Genomic DNA, 20,358 nt, shown 5'->3' with positions numbered 1-20,358 from the left:
AGCAAACCAATATGTTTATGTATTAGCTCTGTATAAAAAGAATTTGAAAATTCTCAAAATGTTAGTATTCCTGGTGGAGTTATGGTGAATTTTAGTGGTTTCATATGGTGGTTCCATATCTGACCAAGTTAAAATAAGAATGGCTGAAGATCTGAAGCTAGTTTGTATTACATCTGAGTTAAGCTGAGTTGCAGTCTACGTTGTCCTTAACATGACCATGTCAGAAGGAAAATACATCAGGAGGCTTGTCATGCAGGAAAGTGAAGCAGTGAATGGCTGGAAAATTAACTCCAGCCTGTCCTACGAATATGTTACTAGGAAGACAACGCATACTGAAAAAACTTTGTGCAACAAGGAAGCTGGGAGGAAAATTAAAAGGCTATGTTATGCCTTGCTCTGGATAGGCCTACTGTCTTATCTAGTTATCTGTTCCAACTTTGAAGCCAGCTTTCCCAACATCAGAATCACAGCCATAGCCATAAGACAATGGTTTAATCATCAGTCATAATTTGGTGTTTGTGCTACTGATACACGTTGTTCTCAGCCTTAAAGAGATACTTAACAGGAAATTAGGGAAAGCATTTTGAAGTACAGAAAATTTTCTTTGTTTTTTTTTTTATTCTTCCTACTTCCAATCAATTGCTGACACACAATTTTTTTTAATTCAGTTCACATAATTAAAAGGCAGTGAGACAAAGTGGTTGGTCCCCAAATGCTATTTGTAAAATATCATACCTACATTTCTGTTATCTCAGTATACATAAAACTGTCTCCCTGGCATGGTTTTGCTCAGATATGGCTCTATTTCCACAGTTTAGGGAGATTTTGGATTAAAAGAAAGGGTGAGGGAAGAAAGTTGATCTGTGAACATAAATCTGAAATGAGAAAATTTTGCTGTCTGAAATCAGGGATGTTAACCTTGATTTCTAGCATGCTGTGCCTTTAAAATGTGCACATGCTTACCTGTATTTTATACACATTCTTTTCCTAAAAATCAGGAAAACTGATTTCTCATCTTCTGTCTTCCAGCCTTCATTAATCTTTATTAACTATTGGATCATCAGGGAAAAGTAGTATTAAAATATGTCAACTAGCCCTAAGTGAGTTGTTTGTCAAGCTAAACATGTGTTGGGCTTTGTGCAGACTGCAATGTAGTGAAGACATACTTGAGCTGGTTTTGAGAATTATCTGAGTATCAACAAGCTGTGACAGCACAGTATTTACCCTATTTCTCTGAGATAAATTAACCTCTCTGTGGCCCCATGCAAACATGACTACGTACTCCTCGCATCTAAGCATTCTGTTTAGAGATGGTGAATTGCTACATGGTATTGCTCTGCAGATGTCATTTAGCAAGTCTAGCGGGCACAGAACAATATATCTTTTTAATATGTGCTAGTTGGCCAGATGAAGGTCTTGCAAGGGAAAATAGCTTCCGATAGGTCAGTACAGCATATAATGAAGCGTGCACTGACCCATTTACTATTTCTGTAAGACTGTTGGGACCTGTAATGACGCATCTTTTCATTTCACTCTGCAGAAAGTAACACTGAGTTCAGGATTTAGCTGAGGTTTAAAAGTTGCTTCCCTGAGGCTAATTTCAGCTAGGTAAATCACGGTAAAGGTTTTAGATTGTGTCTATGTTGCTAAGTCCCTTTCCTAGGTGGAGTCTAGGGGTAGGCTGAATGATAAGGGCAACTGATCCCTTCTAGACACACTAGGCTGAAGAAACGGATAATTTTTAAATGTGTTTGTTGCTTGAAGAGAGACCAAATATGAGTATAACGACATTGAGTACCCATGTTATGCAATTTATTGGAAATGAAACTGTCTGGTGTACATGGCAAGACAAAAGGAGAGCTCTGCCCATTACCAGGGCATATAAATGCAACTGTTGACAATAGCCGTTACCGAAACAAAATCACTACCTTTCAAAAGCTTTTGCCAAGGTTTGCTCTGGTTATTACCAGCATCATTCTGTGTATAACATAAATTTTTAACATATTCAACTCTTAACATAATCCATAAATCAGTAGGCCTAGTAGTGTATCTTCCCTCATTTTTTCATAAAGATAAAAGGAAGTGGCTATAACACAAAATAGATCCTTTCAAAAATGAGTGGAATATCACCATTGTGTAACATGATTTACCTATGAATGATTTTGCCTTTGTTCCTATTTCCACAAGCAGAACCATTTGAAGATGCCCTCAAGAACCAAACGTCTGAGGCTGTGTTGAGTAAATCCACCTCCATTGGAGGCAACAGTCCTCTTTTATCCAGAGCATCTGACTGGACTGTAGCTGAAGAGCTGAGTACAGAGCCATGGTATCAAGGAGAGATGAGCAGGAAAGAAGCAGAACAGCTGTTAAAGAAATGTGGAGACTTCCTCGTGAGGAAGAGTACCACGAATCCCGGCTCCTATGTGCTGACAGGCATGCACAATGGACAAGCCAAGCATCTTCTTTTGGTGGACCCAGAAGGAACTGTAAGTGCTGATTCTTCAGTAACACAGGAAGTTTCTGGCACTTCATATTTTCTCTAAATGTGTTTAAACTTATTTACAACTTATTCATATCTCTAGTATGCCATCACATTTCTAATTCTCTCCCTAATGTGTTGCAGAAGACCCACTGCATGATTTCTGCCCATTGCAGGGTGCCTTAGGGACCTGATTCCCAGAAAGTTCAAGCTTTGGCCACTGCTGTACAGTCTTAGTCAGAAGTGCAGCTAGGCCACTTCTTTATCCTTCCTGCTGAGAAGCTGCAGGTGGCTCTGCAAGTTCAGCCATTTCCACATGACAACTCTGTCAGTTAGGATATGGACGAGGCCCTTTGTGTTTTCCTGCACCTAAGACAAGGGGAGAACCGGTGTAAACGTGCTCCATGTCCTTGCTGCACAGGGACTCCCTTAGTGACAAGGGGACGCTCCCAGCAGCGGGATGGAGAAGGCAAGGGTGCTCCAGTTATTTGCAGCTGCCCTGTCCCGTCCTGCTTCTTGGGAGGCTTAGTCTCACCTGAGAAAATGAAAGCATCACCATGTTTTATTCTTGGCTCCTGGTAGCTGAGAGTGGGCAACTCCTCTTCCTCTGTGAAGGACAACTTTAGATGACAAACCCCAGAGAAAATAAGAAACTCCTGTAAAGGAGTTGGCCTGTTGGCATTTGTCCCCGCAGAGAAAACTGTAACAGTCAGCCGAATTATGCCGATCCTGCAGTCAGTAACGCTGCGATGAGAAATGCCCATGGTACTTGTTGTAATCGCATTCGCCACATGAGGGCAGACAAAGAACGGGTTTGCAGTTTTTAGGTTCCAACTGCAGAGTCCTGAGCTTGGCAGGTACACCAAGCCTGGGGGACTGGCCCCATGCCTCCTGGGGGTGGCTTCCTTTGCTAAACTTTTGCCAGCGGTTTTGTACTCCTGCAGCAGGGCCCCCTAACTCTCCCTTCACCATAAACCCACAAATAGCTGTTACAAGCTACTTCCAAGGAAAATCCTGCTATGTGACGCAGCAAGTAAAAGGATGCTATGTCCCTCTGGCAGCTCTGCTGCTCTGATGACTGGCATGGAGTACTTGGGCCCAGTGATGACTCCTGGGACATTTTCCTCCTGTAGGTGGAGGACAGACACCCCCCATCTTTTCTGCACTGCCCCTGTGAGCAGCACTAATTTGCTGACGTCCTTGAATAGGGACCTGCTTGTTCTCTGCACCTACCCCCTCCCCGAGGCTACTTGTGATCTGCCATCGTGGCCCAAATGGCTCTGAAGCTCCTTGCTCAGGAAGCGTTGCTTGATAACAACAGCTTTTCTGTGGCTGTCTTTAGGCTGCTGTCTATGATTTGTGGGATCCTGACACAGACCCTGAGCAGCCCTATTTGTGACTTGTCAGAGTGGAGAATTGTCAATAAAATGCCAGCGTGTGGCCAGCTGCAGCAGCATGCCAGCAACTTGCATTTCTTCTGCATAGCCTCAGTGTGATTGTTTGTAAAAAAAAAAAAATTCACACAAAGACTGCCTGAAAATTCATTTGACTCACAAATTACCCAGTGACACTTTACAGCTTTTAAGGGTGTGTTTTCAGAGCAGAGCTAACTGTCCAGTTGCTTCTGCTCTCATCCCACTGACAAAAATCAAAAGATCTCTGGCTCAGGTAAAGGATGTTTAAAACGGAGGACTGCAGGATTTTTGCTGGATTTAGAATTAGGGCTTGAATTCTAGTGATGGCAGAGCATACCACTTATGATGAGAAAACTCTTAGCTGAGTTGAACGGACTGAAAATGTGTTAATATAAATATAGACAGGGAAAGTTACTGCTGTTTTAAAGATGTCTTTTCATTTTGAAATTATAGCTTTCAATAATTATAGAAAGTGATGTTTCAAAGCAGTATGTTTCAGAAATCGTGAGAGCCTGTTCATTTTCTTCAGTGACGCAGCTACATGAGGACTGAGCAGATAGCTCAGTTGTGGAAGTTGTTTGTTTCTTTTTTTAGCCTGTGCTAAGTTTCTAGCAGTTTTGCCAGAACTCAGTGATGAAGACTGAAATATTTCAAGTGACGTGCCCACCACACCATAAGCTGACTCTGGAAAGTTTTAAGAAAAGTTGTCCTCTCTTTCTGAGAAAAGTTCAAGGAAAACAGATGACATGCCTCACTTCAGAGCAGTGTTAACAGGCTTTTGCTTGAGGCAGTGTCAAGCCATCCCAATACAATGTTGTACTGCAGCATGACATTAGCTTGAGAGGACCTCTCCTCTGCCGATGGAAGATAGATGGTTAATTTGTTTTAAACATAGGAAGGAAATGTTTTGTGAAGATGTGTTTAAATAATTAAAGATTGTTTTGTAATATAGATCAGGTTTTGGCCTGTCCTGATTTTTGACCATTTTACCTTGCAATATCAGTTTCCTCTTGTCATGGGTGTAATAATTTACTTAGCAATATGCTGGTGCACAGGGCTGCTAAATGAGCTAGACAATGACATCCCCTGCCCTGAAATGTTTCAGTTTCAAAGGGGTGTACTGTGCAGCACAGGGCAAACCCAAGCCAAGCACATTTGGTGGCTGGATCGCTTTTGGGGAAGGGCATTTTCCAGCACCTGAAGAAGAAGGTGTTTGTTAAGGAAAGTACAAAGCTGCTGAGGTGCACAGAGAAGAGTTGGGTTCTGGCATCTCTGGAGGGACAGCTCTTTCTAATGAAAAAGGTGAAAACACTTAAAAGAAGCAGGTCTCCTGAAGAAGAAAATGTCATCTAAAAATCTGACTTACAGTCTGACTTACACAAAGTTTTCAAGCAGACCTATTCAGAAAGCGTAATAGTAGTAGACTGGCCCACAGGTAGCATGCAAAATATCTGTTTGGAGATAGTGGAAAAAGGAGACAAAACAGAAGCAAAACTCCAGAAATGCCAAATTTCCACTGATTTTGATGGAAGAGAGGTCAGTCTCTAAAACATGACTAATTGTGCCATTTTATTCTTAGAGAATTTTATGCAAAGTTAAGGGAAAAAGTATTTTGCTCTTTAATCTATCTTCTTGCATCCTTTTTTTGAAGGTTCGTACAAAAGATCGTGTCTTTGACAGCATAAGTCATCTCATCAATCATCATCTTGAGAATAATTTGCCAATAGTTTCTTCTGGGAGTGAACTCTGCCTGCAGCAGCCTGCTGAAAGGAAACACTGACTCCAGATAACTATTTTAGGTTTTGTAATTTGCAAGCTACAACTGGTGGAAACTGCAGATTTGAAAGAACATGTATATTAAAAAAGATAGCATATTCACCTATTCACCAGTATGTTTTCTTTTGGTTTAAGGAGCCCCATTTCACACAGTACGCTTGGAAATTCTCAATGCTTTATGTAGACATGAAGTCACAGCAGAAGGTTTTCGGAAAAAGTGATTTCAATAAAATTGTTCAGATTCTCTAATGTGAATATTGATAGTGTATATATACACATTATATATAAAAATACAGTCTATATTTATATTTTTCAAGTCAGTCTGTTGATGATATAGAACTATCTTCTGTGCCATAAGTTTTTACCAGGTGAAAAATACCAATTGTGGTTGTTCAGATAAAAATAGAATTCAGCAGTCTCAATTTCTTGTGAAAATTAATATTAGGAATCTTATTTCTGATTTTACCTAAGAAGCACAACTATTGGGACTACAGGTAGATTATCCCGGTTAACAATGGAAGGAGTCTGAATTCAGCAACTAGTATTCCAACTTGGAAATTGAACATAAAATAATTTTTAAAAGCATTATTCAGTGTCATTGATATCAAAAGCATTTTATCTTTCTGAAGTCATTTGAATTCTTACATGATGCTACTCAAAACATTTGTATCTTTCTTTAACAATGATTTGATGTGATTCTCTGTGTTTGAGGTGAGTGCTTTTGTTTTTTCTAATAATAATATAACAATATTCTGTAATTTTAATTTATTAATTTGAGTGCTAAGGTTATTTATAAGTAGTTCTGTGCTTTTGGTGAAGATCTAGATGTCATTGACTACCAGTCTCCAATGAGATGTTACATACCTATTAGGCAAGTTCTTTATTAAGGTTTAATGCAAGGTGTACATGGTTAATCAATGACATATATGAAAAATCTTTTCTTCTTACAAACTGTGAAAACTATCACGACTCAGTGGTCAGTTTTGCAAATTATGTCATTTGCATATACTAACCAAGGCATAACTTGACTTTGGCCTTCAACAAGTGATAGGTATTGCAAATATACTGCTTTTGTCTAAATATCAAGTTTAAAAATGCGCATATGCTAAAGATGCCTTTCTGACAGAAATGTACTTGGCTTCAGGTACTGGGAAATGTTTTAAGAAAGGTTTGTACTATTCAGATGCAAGCACTACATGAAGTTATTTTCCTATTTTATGAAGCTTATCAAGAGCCAAATTCAATAGATGTAGTTCCTGTAAAGGTAAAATTTGTGCCAGTCAGGATTTAGCCTTCAGCATTCCAAGGTCTTCTCCAACACCAGTATCTGAAATCAAATCTTCAGACTTGATTCATAAAGGCCAAGACTCAGCAAGTTAAGTCTATGTTAAGCACCTGCCTACATGGAAGTAGCCAAGTACTTAAAATTAGATTTGGTTTTAAGAATTTGCTAAGTTCAAAAATTTGTCAAACTACAACCAAATTGACAGAAGGGCTCACTTAGAATCCATTCAGGTAGGATTATTGTATTAAAATCCTGAAATTTCTTATACTTTCTGCTTTGAAATATGGTGAAGTTACAACTTAGGAAGTTTGGTTACGTTAATAGGTTAATGATCTTAATAACAAAAATGATTGAGGCACCTAAGACTAATCATGTGATCCTTGCAATAAAAATACACTTGATTCTGTAATCAATATATTCAGAAGCCAAACTAAGACATTAGTGAACCAAATGTTTCTGATCAATTTTCCTGCAGATAGTTATTAGTTGATATTTCTAGCTCCGAGTTGGAGCTGAGAGCAAAGGAAAGAAATTAAATCCTGCATTGCAGCCCAAATTAGTATTGCACTGAGGTTATCAGAATTCTTAAAATTTGTGTTGTCCTTTTATCAGGTTGGAAATTGCAAGGGAAAGTGAGGAGATCTTATACCCCAAAACAGTATCCATCAAAATTACTTCAATTAAGAGCAGCCATGTCTCACTATGTTTCAGTTTCAAGTATCTTGGTTGACACCTTTTTGTCATATATAACATTTGTCATCCCATTCTTCCACCTCCCTACAGCCACGTCCTGGAAAGTCTTTAGTGTGATATCACTAACTGTAAGAGAAGGCCTCTTTTATACTTTGAATGTTGTATATCGTTTTGGTAAGAGCCAGCTGCCTAACTGTCTCAGGTGCCTTTAAAAATCCCACCTGCTGCCTATGTCTGTTTCAGATTCCTAAATATACTGTCAGAGTATGCCTGGAAAAATGTGACAAGACATATGAATATGAAAAACATACGCTGAAATAAACATCTAAAATTTTTACCATTGTCCTAGCTGTAGCTTTAATAACAGCAGCCACCTAGCTGCATGTTATTACTGAAACAGTAAACTGAAGCAGGTGGCAAGGAGACACAAAATGAAAAAATTGACAGAAATATTAAATTCCCCAGACTACATTTCACAAACTCTGCCTCCAGGAAAATGTGTCTATTTTAAACTGCTCTGCCAGCCCAGCCAATTTGCCCAGCTCAGCATGCCCATTGATGATGCAAAGGTTACATGTAGCTTGATCAGATGCGGTTTGGTCCTAGGTAGCACCTTCGGGCTGTGACAGTGCCCTGCTGCCGCAATGGGCCAGAAGATCCTGTCTGGCCAGGTGTGATGATCCAGAGGCTTTTCTAAGTCACCGTGAACAAAATGATCTCAAAGCTGTCCAGAAGGAAGGGTTTGTGGGCCAATCAATGCTCCCTTGTTGATCCTGCCATTGCTTTTTTCACTGTGACTCTGGTAGATTTGACTTTCCCCTATATGAAAATGGTATAAAAACTGTATAGCCATCTGGATAGCACTCCAAACTGTTGTTGTCAAAGACCATTTTACACTGAGCTCAACAAGAATGAACTGAACCTGCTAGAGAGGAAGGGCTCTTTTCTGTGAGGAGCCAACACTGCCAGCAATTTAAGAGATGTAGAAGTTATGAGGTGGGCTCAAATGCTGTGCAATTGTCTGAAAACCAGACAGCTGACAGCCTTTTCATGTTTGGCTTTGGTTTTGAGTCCCCTCACCTTCTGTTTTCATTCCCTTTTATGCAATCCCAAGGCTAGATATTTGCTGGTGATAACTCAGTACCAAAACTTCAAGAACTGGGAATTTACTGAAAGAACAAATTTACTAGACTCAATAGAAATCACTGAGGTAAGACAATATTATGGTATCCTCTGGTATTTTCACAGGGGATAACTGAGAAGTCAGAACTGAAACTCTAAATATCCTGCAAGACTGTCTACATTGATTTTGAGTCCTGTCTGATTATTAGTGTGGATTTCAGTTGTGTTGCAACTGTGTGAACTATGGGCAATGAAAATTCATTCAATTCCTTTACACAAAGAACTTTCAAAAGTGGACCAGATGCTTCTGATTCATTTTATTGCAGATCTAGAGTAATTATTAGGTTAATAAAATCTTACAGTGAGGCTGGCAGCGATAGACTGGATATTGAGGTACAGTCATGTTCCCAAACTTTCAGTTATTTCATATTCTTCATAAGCAATGAAATATCAAATGTAGAAAATGTGATTTGAAAACTGAATTACCTTCTGACTTCAATGGGAATTTGCTCAGTGTGAGGACTCCCAGGTTTCTTTCCCTAGTGCAAGAAGAGGACGTTCAAACTGGCCGTGCCTGGGTGGAGACCATAGGAAGAGATACAATTTCCATGGTTTACTACCTGCCTCCCTGCCCAGGGCTTTGCACAGATGGTGGGGGTAGGAGGTTATACAGTTGCTCCCCTCCACTTCACATCCTACAGAGTTCAAAATGGGAGATTATGACAGTTCTGTCAGAAACCTCTCTGCCACACACGTTCAATACAAACTACGTAGTCCTGGGACCAGGATTTGCACACAAAATGTGCACTGTCACTGGAAGAAAATGTTCACTAACAGTCTAGTGAATGTCACCTGCCAGAACTAAATTTTCTGTGTCCTGGATTAATTCTTTTTCTCCTCTGTGGAATAATATGCTCACATTTCTTATCATCATGGTCCCCAGGCATCCTGCTGTGTAGTTAGATGAGGAGAATTTATAAAATTTATACCAGTGTGATTGCTGCTGGCACATCAAGTGCCAGATGCCAGCTACAATATATTCAAAATAGAATTGATGCATGTTTAGATATTTGTAAGTAGCAAACGCTCCATTTGAAAGCTAGCAGATTTTTGCAGGCTCCAGGAAATGCACAGATCTAAAGGAGAAATTTGGAACTTGTGAATGTTCTGACAACAGGTTACAAATTCTCCTCTACTTTCAAGCCCTTGTTATTAGCATCCGATGTCTGTCTGAATTAAGTCTATCTTTGTCTATCCTTTGTATTAATTCTGTCTTTTGTATTAAGGAATTTAGCATAAACAAAGTCTAAGCTGAAGTAACAGACACACTTCCCTTTTTATCTTCCAGACATTTTCAACGTATGTCTGCATAAAATCCAAATTCAGATTCACCTAAGTGTACCGTCAAAAATATGTTGATGTGCATGGTCTTTTGCCCAAGCCTAGGGTCGCACTGTCCACAAATCTATGCTTGCTTAAAGCTGCCATGATATGGGCAAATTCCCACTAAACGCTCTGTGCTTAGCTGTACTTACTCTACTCATCACACACAGTGTCTGTAGACCTTTCTCACATCTGCACTGGATGCAGCTGGAATGAGGGCAGGCCTGTGGAAAAGAACGTGAACATACAATTTGCCTGCAGTTAACCAGAGGCTTGGATAGGGACTGAAAAGCTGTCTTGGGAGAGCAAATGCTAGGGATAAGAATTGTGAAGCCTGGAAACACAAGCCAATAGGCATATAAACCACTAATGAGAATTGTGAGCTGCCGCCAAATTATAAACATGACAACTGGTTCATAGGGTTAAAGCAGAACCTCTGCGGAAGGAACTGCAAAATACTGAGGCAATCCCTACGGCTCATCTCTTTTTGATCATAGACCCTGATCTGTTCCTCTGCATCCTCCACCATAAGCATCTTGTATGCTTCCACTGAGAAAAAGCAGGGCTTTTTTTTTTTTTTTGTGTCTCAGTAAGGGGAATAAGATTTCAGAGATACACATTTCTAGCAGAAGCACCATATAGGGGAAAAGCTAAATAAAGAGTGTTTAAACCTTGTTTAACAACAGAACAGGCCATGGAAACCAAAGAAAGAAAGAAGCTAAAGCTGGGTGACTCATTCCGCTACCCCACTTTGTGGGAAACAGCACGGATGACTCAGAAAAAGAAGGTAGCTTCAGATTTTGAGATTAAGATGCAGGTTTGAATTTTATGTAGATATCATGAAGGTCAAATAAAATACAGGTCAAATGACAGCTTTTTCCATCAGTCCTCCTTTTTCTTCTGTGAGGCAAAACCAAACAAACACACCCAGGCAAATATTCATTCAAAGTAAGTGAAATTTTTTATTCAACGAAGAATGTAAAGATTATAATTGGTATATATTTGTGTCCTTTGGGGCTGGATCGGTGTGATAACTGCTTCTCAGTAAAGTCCTGCAGAGTTAAAGTTTGAAAGAAACTAGGTTTCTTCTTTTGAGGTAAATGTTTTTCTTTGCATTGTGTGGGCAGCAACAACGACACAAAAAAGTAACTATTTTGCTGTAAAAGGGAGTTTGACTGTACATTTGTTATTTATTAATATTTATTACTTTTAGAAACAATTTTAACTGAGAATTGCAGGAAAAATAATGTATGTGGGAATAGTGTTATGATTTATATTCCAAACGACTTTTGTGAATCTCAAATTTTCGCCTGTCCACTGACTGTGGTATTCTGGTTATAGAAGCCAATTTTGTCTCTGAGGAAGTACTTCAGCAACAGAATTTGGAATATAAGTGTCATGCAACTGTTTTCTGATTATTCAGTTTGTATATGATTTACCAAAGTAATAAAATAATGAGCACTTACTATCAAATTGAAATGCACATAAAGTGGGCTTTAATCTGTTCTCCTATGCCCAGGTTCCCTAATGGCCTAATTTGGCTCTTAGGCATTTTTTTATTTACCTGAAGGAATGCACATTTTGTAGCAGAATAAATGAAATTCTACAGGATTTACGTGGATATTGAATATTAATAAGTCAATTAACTACTCAGTAGAAACAGGGATCAAATATGTCAGAGGACCCAACAGCACATGAGGATTTTGACTTTAGTTACATTGACTTTACACTAGAGGAGCTCCACCTACTTTGACAGAGGCAACACTGGTTTTCACAAGTTCATTTTCGACAAATACCATTCTCATGATGCAAGTAATCTCTTGTACAGGCCCTCTTTATGGGCCAGATGATGACATCTCCTGAAGAGGCAGCTTTCCTGCTTGGCACACTTAAAAGGTTAGAGTAGCCAAGGGTAGACAACTCCATAGTCTCTCAGTGAAGAGTGATCGCAAGGACAAGGTCCATGCAAGAGCAGCAATTTAGTGTACCATGGAGAGGAGAAAGGGTCCACATCACAAGGAAGCTTACTTAGCTGGGCTGATGTTACCCAAATTCTCGTTCTCCACTGCCCAAATGTCTCCTTGCAACAATACCTCCCTCTTACACACTTGGAGAAAAGCTGAGCCCGGAGATGCCCTGGGAGGTTACGTTGCTCTTGGAAAGAAGAAATGCAGCTCTGAAGGCAGCATGGGCACCAGCACGTCCCTGCATGCCTCTGCATGGTGTCTCCAGACCACTTCAGGTGCCAGGAGGCCTCAGGGCTGCAGCAAGCCTCGTGGCTCAATGGTGACCAAGCAGAAACCCCTGATCACTGCTGCCACACCTGCCCCCCATGAATTTTGCCATGAGAAGGAAGCGGCCGTGGGGGTCCAAAGCTCCCTTGGGGCCGAGCTGCGCCCTTGGTTGTGCTGGTGACACTATGTGGGTTGGATTCTGGCAGAGCTCCACTCAGCAGGGGCAGACCGGCTGCTCTCAGGAACCCAGCCTTTTGGCACTTTATGCCAAGGTGTTTTTCCATTTCCTTATTCCAGCAGTTCGAAAGGACAAACCTTGCAGGCAGCATGACACCCTAATTATAGTCACTCCTTGTAACCTGTGCCTTCCCAAGGTGGCAGCCACGCGCAGTGCTGCCGGAGCAGACAGCCTTCTGAGCACGGCAGCCAAGGGACAGAGTCTGCTCCCAGGAAAGCTGGGGCAAAGCCTTTCTCTCACTCTGGGGGCAGTGGAGCCAGAGCCTGCTACCTTCGGCTGCACAGCGCTCCCACCGATAACCACTTTTGCAGGAGTTTAAATGCATGTTTTCCATAAAAGGCCAAAATCCTTTTTACAGGTCTTTGCAAAATGACTGATACACAAAAATATGAGTTCAAAGGTTTGAGATTTAATTAAAAGTTTTCAAAATGTTTATGGTACCTAATGACTGTACCTGTAAGACAGTAAGACTGTTGGTAATAAAACACTCCTGGGAAGCATCTTGTAAAGCTTTTTTTCTTCTTAGGTGATTTGGTTTACATTTATTTTGTAATCCAAAACCAAAATAAATACTCCAATTCATGAAATAATATGAATCAAATGTTAGTCTCCTTTGTAGCTTTTGCTCCATGTAAAACCAATTGGGAAAGGGAAACCTGATTCAATTTGTTATATGCTCAAATCAGCGTAGATGATAAAAAGCCTGGATTCTGGGATGTATTTTAAGGAATTTTCTAATATTTTAGGGTGAAAGAAGCTATTCTCCATCTTTTTCTAGCTTCAAGGATAGGACATCTTCCTTGTTGTTTACGGTCCACTGCTGTTAAGCTGTAGACTTGTCCTACTGTAAAATTCTGCTCTGAAATCTTCCAGAATCTGTGCTTTACCTAATATGTCCCAGTGGGATGTACCCACTGGAGACTGTATCAACAAGTTTTTTCACTCTTCAGTCATAAGAACTTTGTAAATGATATTATCAGTGTTAATTGTGAGCCCATTAATCTCAGGAGTCTGCTTCAAGTACAGAAGGGTGGTGAACTAACAAAATATCCCCACAGCTCCAAAATAAGAGAAGGAAATCAAAGTAGAGTGAAAAGTTTTTATACTGACATGCAATCACATGGCCTCCAGCAGTGAAGTTGTTTCTGTTACTTGTACCTTGCATCAAGTCTGTCGATAGCTAAGGCTAGAATCCAGATGTTAAAACTCACTTTTATGTGTATGTTCTTGGACTTTGGCTACTAAATATTTTAATTTTTTTCACCTAAATAGTGAGAATCATGTAACATCCTTGCCATGAGAGTTGGGGGGGGGGTGTCATCCACAATGTTTTCTCAAACTATTGTGTTGCTAAGGCCTTTCTGCTTTACAATAGCAAGGAATGCTATACCACCTCCTCATGAACTAACATTTAAAAATATACAAATATTTTAGCTTACAGTTTTCAAAGACACAACTTCAGGCGAGAACTTCCACACTGAACATACAGCCAAATAGCACTGTAAGATCTAAAAACCTAAGCAAGCCATGGCAATGCAATGTCACCAGTTCTAATTCTCACAAAGCTACAGAGCTGCTGACCCAGCCTGTATCTGCAGTTCATATAGTTATATCATGCTTAGCTTAGTTTAGCTTTTTCTTCTTCTCTAAGTGCACTGCTTATCAAAATTTTTGGTAGAAATTATTTCATATTTACTACTCTCTTCCACAGTTATTTCATTCAAATACAGTTTTTCTTTGTTCTTACACTTTTCTAACAGCATAAAACATTTACAAGCAGACTGTTAACTTGTAAAAGATAATCACAATGCAAACATCTACATTTTAAAGGCTTTTGCTACATACATTACACAACTTACACACTGTACATACTTGAGAAAAGTCTAATGCTGCTGCTTGAAATGATTAAGACCAGAGTAAAGTTAAGGATGATCTCTTTCAGGCTCTGTATTTGAAAAGACTCAACTACTTCTGATTGTGCATAAGGCAGGGTATGGTTTGAGACACAAACCTTACACGCAAATGTTTGAAAGAGCTCAATAAAGTTGGATGCTTACATTCTTACTGAAAGATAATGGGAACACATCTCAGAATTTCCCAACAACCTCCACTGAACCCTCCAGCCATAAAGTACTACTGATGGAAGTACCACAGGCCACTTCCATGGGGACTTGAAATTAGATGTTATGAAGTCTCAACTGCTCTAGGTCTCAGGGAATCCCTCTGATGCTGAACACCATCCTGTACTGAGGCTGGTATGGCAGTGATGAACCATACAGGTTTTCATACAGGTTTCTCTGGAACAGCTTCTCAAACGAGTTAATTCTGGGCTCCGGGAAAGTTGGAAGGTCTTCCAAACTAAAGACGCTTTCATTCCAGATCCAAGGCAGGGTCAGGTATAACTGGAGATATGCTCTTCAGCAGGATCCTGCTGTACCACATCTTCCCTCTTGTATCTGCAAAAGTGCCCAGAGACAGTAGGAGCATAGGGTCCCATTGCCAGAAAACAGCATCTCATCCTACTGGCTGGACTTCTTTCCAGGGAGAATTTTTAACGCAATCCCATGAATCTCCAGGTATTGCCTGGAGATAAAAGAAGGAACTCCACAGGGACCCGTTTGTGGTTCACTGATTTCTGAAATGATATGTCTCTGTTTCCGAAATGAAGAATCTCAGCTTAGGTAGTGCATTCACAACGTACACAGGTTTACAGAGGTTTGACACACACTTTTAAATACGTTGGAAATAGTAACTGAAAGTATATGCATTGAAACTGTACATACACTTGATACACATGTATTGTTGGGTCACATTTTAACTACCTTAAACAGCAAACATATGTAGCCTCTCTCAATGGTTATTTACTACTTGTTTAAAATATGTTGTGAAATGTTACAGTGACAACTGTCAAGTTATCTTTCACTAAACATAAAAAGTTTGAGTAATAGTGGTGAAAATAAAAATACTGCATTTATATGATGTGTTAAAAGTTCCTGTCAGTTAAAAGCTGCTACTTCATATATTTTCAAATATCCCCATTGAAACACATCTATCTCTCTGTATAATTTGTCACCTTACACTGTATACTGCAATACAATGTTTAGCATATTGTAAACTTTTACCAAACAATGACTTTTTAATAAGGAATTGTACAAATATACAGCTATTTATACCACATACATACAAGGCCATTAACATAACAGCAAGATACATATAGAGAACTATGATCACCACCATACATGTACAGTGAATGCTGAAGTTTGTAACAGGTTTTATTGATGTCTTGAAAGATCAGGCAGTGCCAAATGCAGCCTCATCATGCAATGCCACTGTGGTGCACAGTGTCATTAGATGTGCACGGACGCTGTACCGGCTGTTGGGTAGCATGAAAAGTTTTTTCTGAATCAGGCGTGTTACTGAATGTACACCCAAAGCAAAGGATTGGTGATAAGTAAGTCCCCAAAGTTAAGTGGTTAGTGTTTTCCCCTGCGACTTAGGTGCATACTTAAACTACACTTGTAGTTTAAATCTAAAAGCCATAGGAAGGTACTTGACTTGAGGAGTTCTTTATTTACAGAAGTTTCCATTGTGAAATGAAGATTCATTTTTCTCAGCGATACATGAGGGAACATTCATCTGTGGGAAATCCTCTTTTGGCTTCTGGGTATTGCTGCTGCTGGATTTACTTCGACTGTGATCTGGTGTGGGCTGAATGGGCAAAGATCTGGCCACCTTGGATTTCACCAGGCAGCCACAAACAAGGCGAAAGAATGCCCGACGCATTTCCTTACTGGCCAGAGTGTAGATGATGGGGTTCATTGCAGAATTGATGACTGCCAGAGCAATAAACCAGTTGGCTTTGTACAAGATAGAGCACTCCTTGACTCTGCAGGCCACATCAATGAGGAACAGAAGGAACAGCGGAGACCAACAGGCAATGAAGACACTAACAACGATCACGACAGTCCTAAGGAGTGCCATGGACCGCTCCGAGTTATTGTGGTTAGTGACATTACGACTGCTGGACTTTACCAGGATGTAGATACGGGCATAAAGGATGACAATGGCAACCAAAATGGCTATGAAGATACTAATGCAGAACACAACATACTTCTTAGAGTACAGTGGCAAAATTGTTGAGCAATCGGGTAAGTTGCTTATACAGTTCCAGCCAAGGATGGGTAAGGCACCCAAGGAAATTGAAATAAGCCAGCAGGTACCAATGAGAAGGAACACTCTGTATTTTTTATTTGCATCGTAAGGCCTCATTTTAATCATGGTCAAATGCCGCTCAATAGCTATTGCTAGTAAGCTGAAAGTGGAGGCTCCCAGGGCCACAAACATGCTGCCTTCCCTAATGAACCAGATTGTAGAGGACAGACTCAGTGTTTTCTTCCCAGACATAAGAATGTTTACTTTGTAAACAATCCCAGCTAAAAGATCGCAGAGAGCTAGATTGCCAATAAAAAAGTACATGCGATTGTGAAATTTATTGTTTTTCCATATGGCAATCAACACCATCAGGTTTTCCAGGACTATGAAACTACATAGGATCAGAAATGCAATAGTGGGAAGATCTATATTATCAGTTGCCTTTTCCCTTAAAATAAACTTTCCTGTGTAATTATAATGCAGTACGATCAGAGAGTCCATCTCTTCATTTAATTGAGGGCCAACAAGAGCATCAGGTGGCACAGTAACTGCTGCCATCATTTGTTTGCTGATGCTGGACTTCTCTTCTTTAGTATCACGAGAATTTAGTTACGATAATTTTCCACAAGAGGGAGATGAAGCCACGTTCCTCCAAGCACTCCTCTGGACAGGCAGTGGGTATCCCCAGCTCCAGCAAGCCTTGCATATTAATTTGGCAGAGTGGCTTGCAAACGAGGCTCTGAAAAAAAAACAACAAATACAACATAAATATCACTGTCTTTTCACGTCACCCAGAGCCCACATGGGTGCTCAAGCCACAACATAGATCCAGGATCCGAGAGAGATGCTGACTACAATGGGACACCGAGGTCTAGCATTGCTGCATGCTTATCAAGGTAGTTGTGGATAAGCCATTGCTCATGCTCTGCACAGATGCAACTCTGTGCAGAAATATGAAGTCAATGTGGAGAACTGCTCTTAGGTGTTTCCCCTTAGAAAATTTCCATGATGAAAAAAATGCAGAGGAGCAGTGAGAAGGATTACCAAACAGTCCCAGTAAGTCCCAGTGTGCACAGCAACCAGCTCACTCCTTCTGAAAAAGACCTAAGTATATGTGGGGCTACCAAAACACTACCTCACCATTGCTGCCTAAGCTGCAGCAGGGCAAACTCACTGTTTTAAAAGATGGTCCCTGTTCTGCATGCAGACCTAAGGTAGCAACGAGCCTGAGAAAGTTGGTGTCAAGTCTTGATGACAGTGTGCATGTTGTCAATGTCTAAAATAACTTCCCACCCTTAATGGTAAAAAAATATGCTATTTACAACTAAGGACATGCTCTAAAAGCCAGTCATCATAAACCCAATACTATTTCCCATTCAAATTAGTTGGATTTCTGCTACCCTTTTAAAAATAAACATAGCAAAGCACATCTTTGTAAGTATTGCTTTTCTTTATGGTTCACTTTACTTTTTTTCTTTTTCTACTTTTATGCAAGATATACATATTTAATGTTGTTGGGTTTGAGTCTTTTTAAATAAAAAATTGTTATACCAACTTTAATTCTCCTGCTCAATTTCCTTCAGTTTTTCTTTAAGTTATGATTTAGATTAACTGCAACATTTTCCCATGGACTTTGATACATTGCTTTTTTGCAGCAGATCCTCATAGCTGTCTTTTTTCCCATTGCTATATATAAATATTGGGAAAGACATGCACAGCTTTGTTAAAATATCAGAACATGTCAGAAGTACTGTTTTACCAGAAATGTTACAGTTTAGTTGCTGCGTACTCCCATGAGAATCAGTGCTCATGCCCCAGACATATGTATTGAGGCTGAACAGATAATCAATTTTTCAGCTTGGTAACCAAAGCAGGATGGGGATGAGCAGACAAATGGTCCCATCTGAACCAAATCTGTAAAGTTTGTGGGCTTTTTTTCCTGTGAAAGGTAGGAAAAGAAAAAGTTGTGCTGGATAGGAGGACACTTTCCATTGTCCCAAAATGAAATAGCTTAGTTTAGGGAACTCTAAGAGCTAGAGCTCCTGACATTAACATTTACACACTCAAGGATTACGAACAATTCCCAAACACATGAAAGACACTTTCAAAGGATGGGTATCAAGGGAAGAAATTGAGATCTCAACCTCTACTAGAGACCAGCACACTGATGTTTTTCAGCCTGCAGCCTGGACATCTTAAGGAATATCTGATCACTCTGGTTAATAGACTAGGCTTACAATCAACAGGCTTAGGTTTAATACAGAAGTGTCTGTGCTTTCATTGGAGAACTGCAGCCTTCCAGTACTTAAAGGGGGCCCACAGGAAAAATCAGGAGGGATGCTTTATCAGGGAGTGTAGCGATAGGACAAGGGGTAACGGTTTTAAACTGAAAGAGGGGAGATTTAGACTAGATATTAGGAAGAAAGTCTTTACTGTGAGAGCGGTGAGGCACTGGAACAGGTTGCTCAGAGAGGCTGTGAATGTCCCATCCCTGGAAATGTTCAAGGCCAGGCCTGATGGGGCTTTGAGCAACCTGATCCGGGAGCGGTGGAACTAGATAATCTTTAAGGTTCCTTCCAACCCAAATCATTCTGTAATTCTATGTACAGGTTTCTTCAAGATCACAAAAACATATGAGCCACTACTGTTCCAGCACTCTGCTTTGGGCACTTGAAAAATGGGAGATGCATTTTCAAGTGCCTTCTGAAAGAGGGGAGAAGCAAACCACATCCCAGATGAATGTAAAGGGATTTAAAGGATGACAGACACCCTATTTTCCCATCCTCCCTTTTCCTGGATTCCCTCCTTCAGAAAAGAAGTAATCTAACAAAAGCCTACAGTGAATTGACTTGAATGCTTTAGTACATTCAGGATGTTTTAAAATTATTTTCTGAGAAAATAATTTAATATTTACCCATTATTATTGTTGTTTCCCTATTCTAGTTCTTAGGTCCAAACTACTTTGGTGAATAGACCTGCTGGGAGATACATTTTATCCAAGAAACACAGTTGCTGCTTGATGTCCTCTGTCTTATTTACTCTGAAGATGACAGTGAGTGTCTCATTCATCTTCCAGGAGTAGAATTGGGCCCTCAAGTCGTTGACCTCTTTTCTGAAGCATCGTAACAGTGAAACTCTTCAACAGAACAACTAAGGTTCTTGGCTTACAACAAAATGTCAGCGTGTCCATACGAATTGCAAGTGTTTTCCACTGTAAAATAAACAATTACATTTGACTAGAAAAGTATTTGTTAATGACAGCCCAACTAGCAATACTCACCAGACTGGCTGATGGCTGCTTGGGAGAATCATATCATTTAAGAGTACCACATGCAATAAAATAAATGTTTCTGTAAGTCTTTTGCAAACTGAGTTATCATACTGGTCTATCAAAGGACAAATACATTTCTTTCTGTGAAGGAAACAGTATGCCAGACTTATGACCTTATCAGCCACAACTCAGCAGCTATAAACAGTCATGACTGTGCTAAAGGCAATGGTGCTTTACCTGTTCCCCTGGCTGAAGGCACGGACGATGCATTCAATCAACAGAAATCATACAGGGTCTCTTAAAATCATTA

The 20,358-nt window shown here is 40.0% G+C and overlaps 2 protein-coding genes across 6 annotated transcripts in view; one reads left to right on the top strand and one right to left on the bottom strand.

Moving 5' to 3' along the window:
• Positions 1-8,936, top strand: part of SHC3 (SHC adaptor protein 3) — a 65,949-nt gene extending 57,013 nt beyond the window's left edge. For 3 of the 5 annotated variants that reach the window (XM_074569393.1, XM_074569391.1, XM_074569389.1), the window contains 2 exons: positions 2,188-2,486; positions 5,546-8,936. In XM_074569393.1, the coding sequence (XP_074425494.1) occupies positions 2,188-2,486; positions 5,546-5,674 (428 nt within the window). In that variant the 3' untranslated portion in view covers positions 5,675-8,936. The remainder of the gene's footprint in view (positions 1-2,187; positions 2,487-5,545) is intronic. The other 2 variants (XM_074569392.1, XM_074569390.1) reach the window with 1 other exon arrangement.
• Positions 8,937-16,192: 7,256 nt separating this feature from the next.
• On the bottom strand, positions 16,193-17,338 carry S1PR3 (sphingosine-1-phosphate receptor 3). The gene has a single exon (XM_074569394.1). It carries the CDS (start codon positions 17,336-17,338, stop codon positions 16,193-16,195), a length of 1,146 nt encoding a protein of 381 aa, XP_074425495.1.
• Positions 17,339-20,358: the final 3,020 nt, after the last annotated feature.

Source organism: Larus michahellis, chromosome Z (genome assembly GCF_964199755.1).
Source record: "Larus michahellis chromosome Z, bLarMic1.1, whole genome shotgun sequence".
NCBI classification, from domain to species: Eukaryota; Metazoa; Chordata; class Aves; order Charadriiformes; family Laridae; genus Larus; species Larus michahellis.
Note: the sequence above shows the minus strand (reverse complement) of the source record. Positions and strands in the feature narration are given on the sequence as shown.

What these genes read in the sequence shown, in the direction of transcription:
- S1PR3 (XM_074569394.1), bottom strand. Translation starts at nt 17,338, where the DNA reads ATGATGGCAGCAGTTACTGTGCCACCTGATGCTCTTGTTGGCCCTCAA.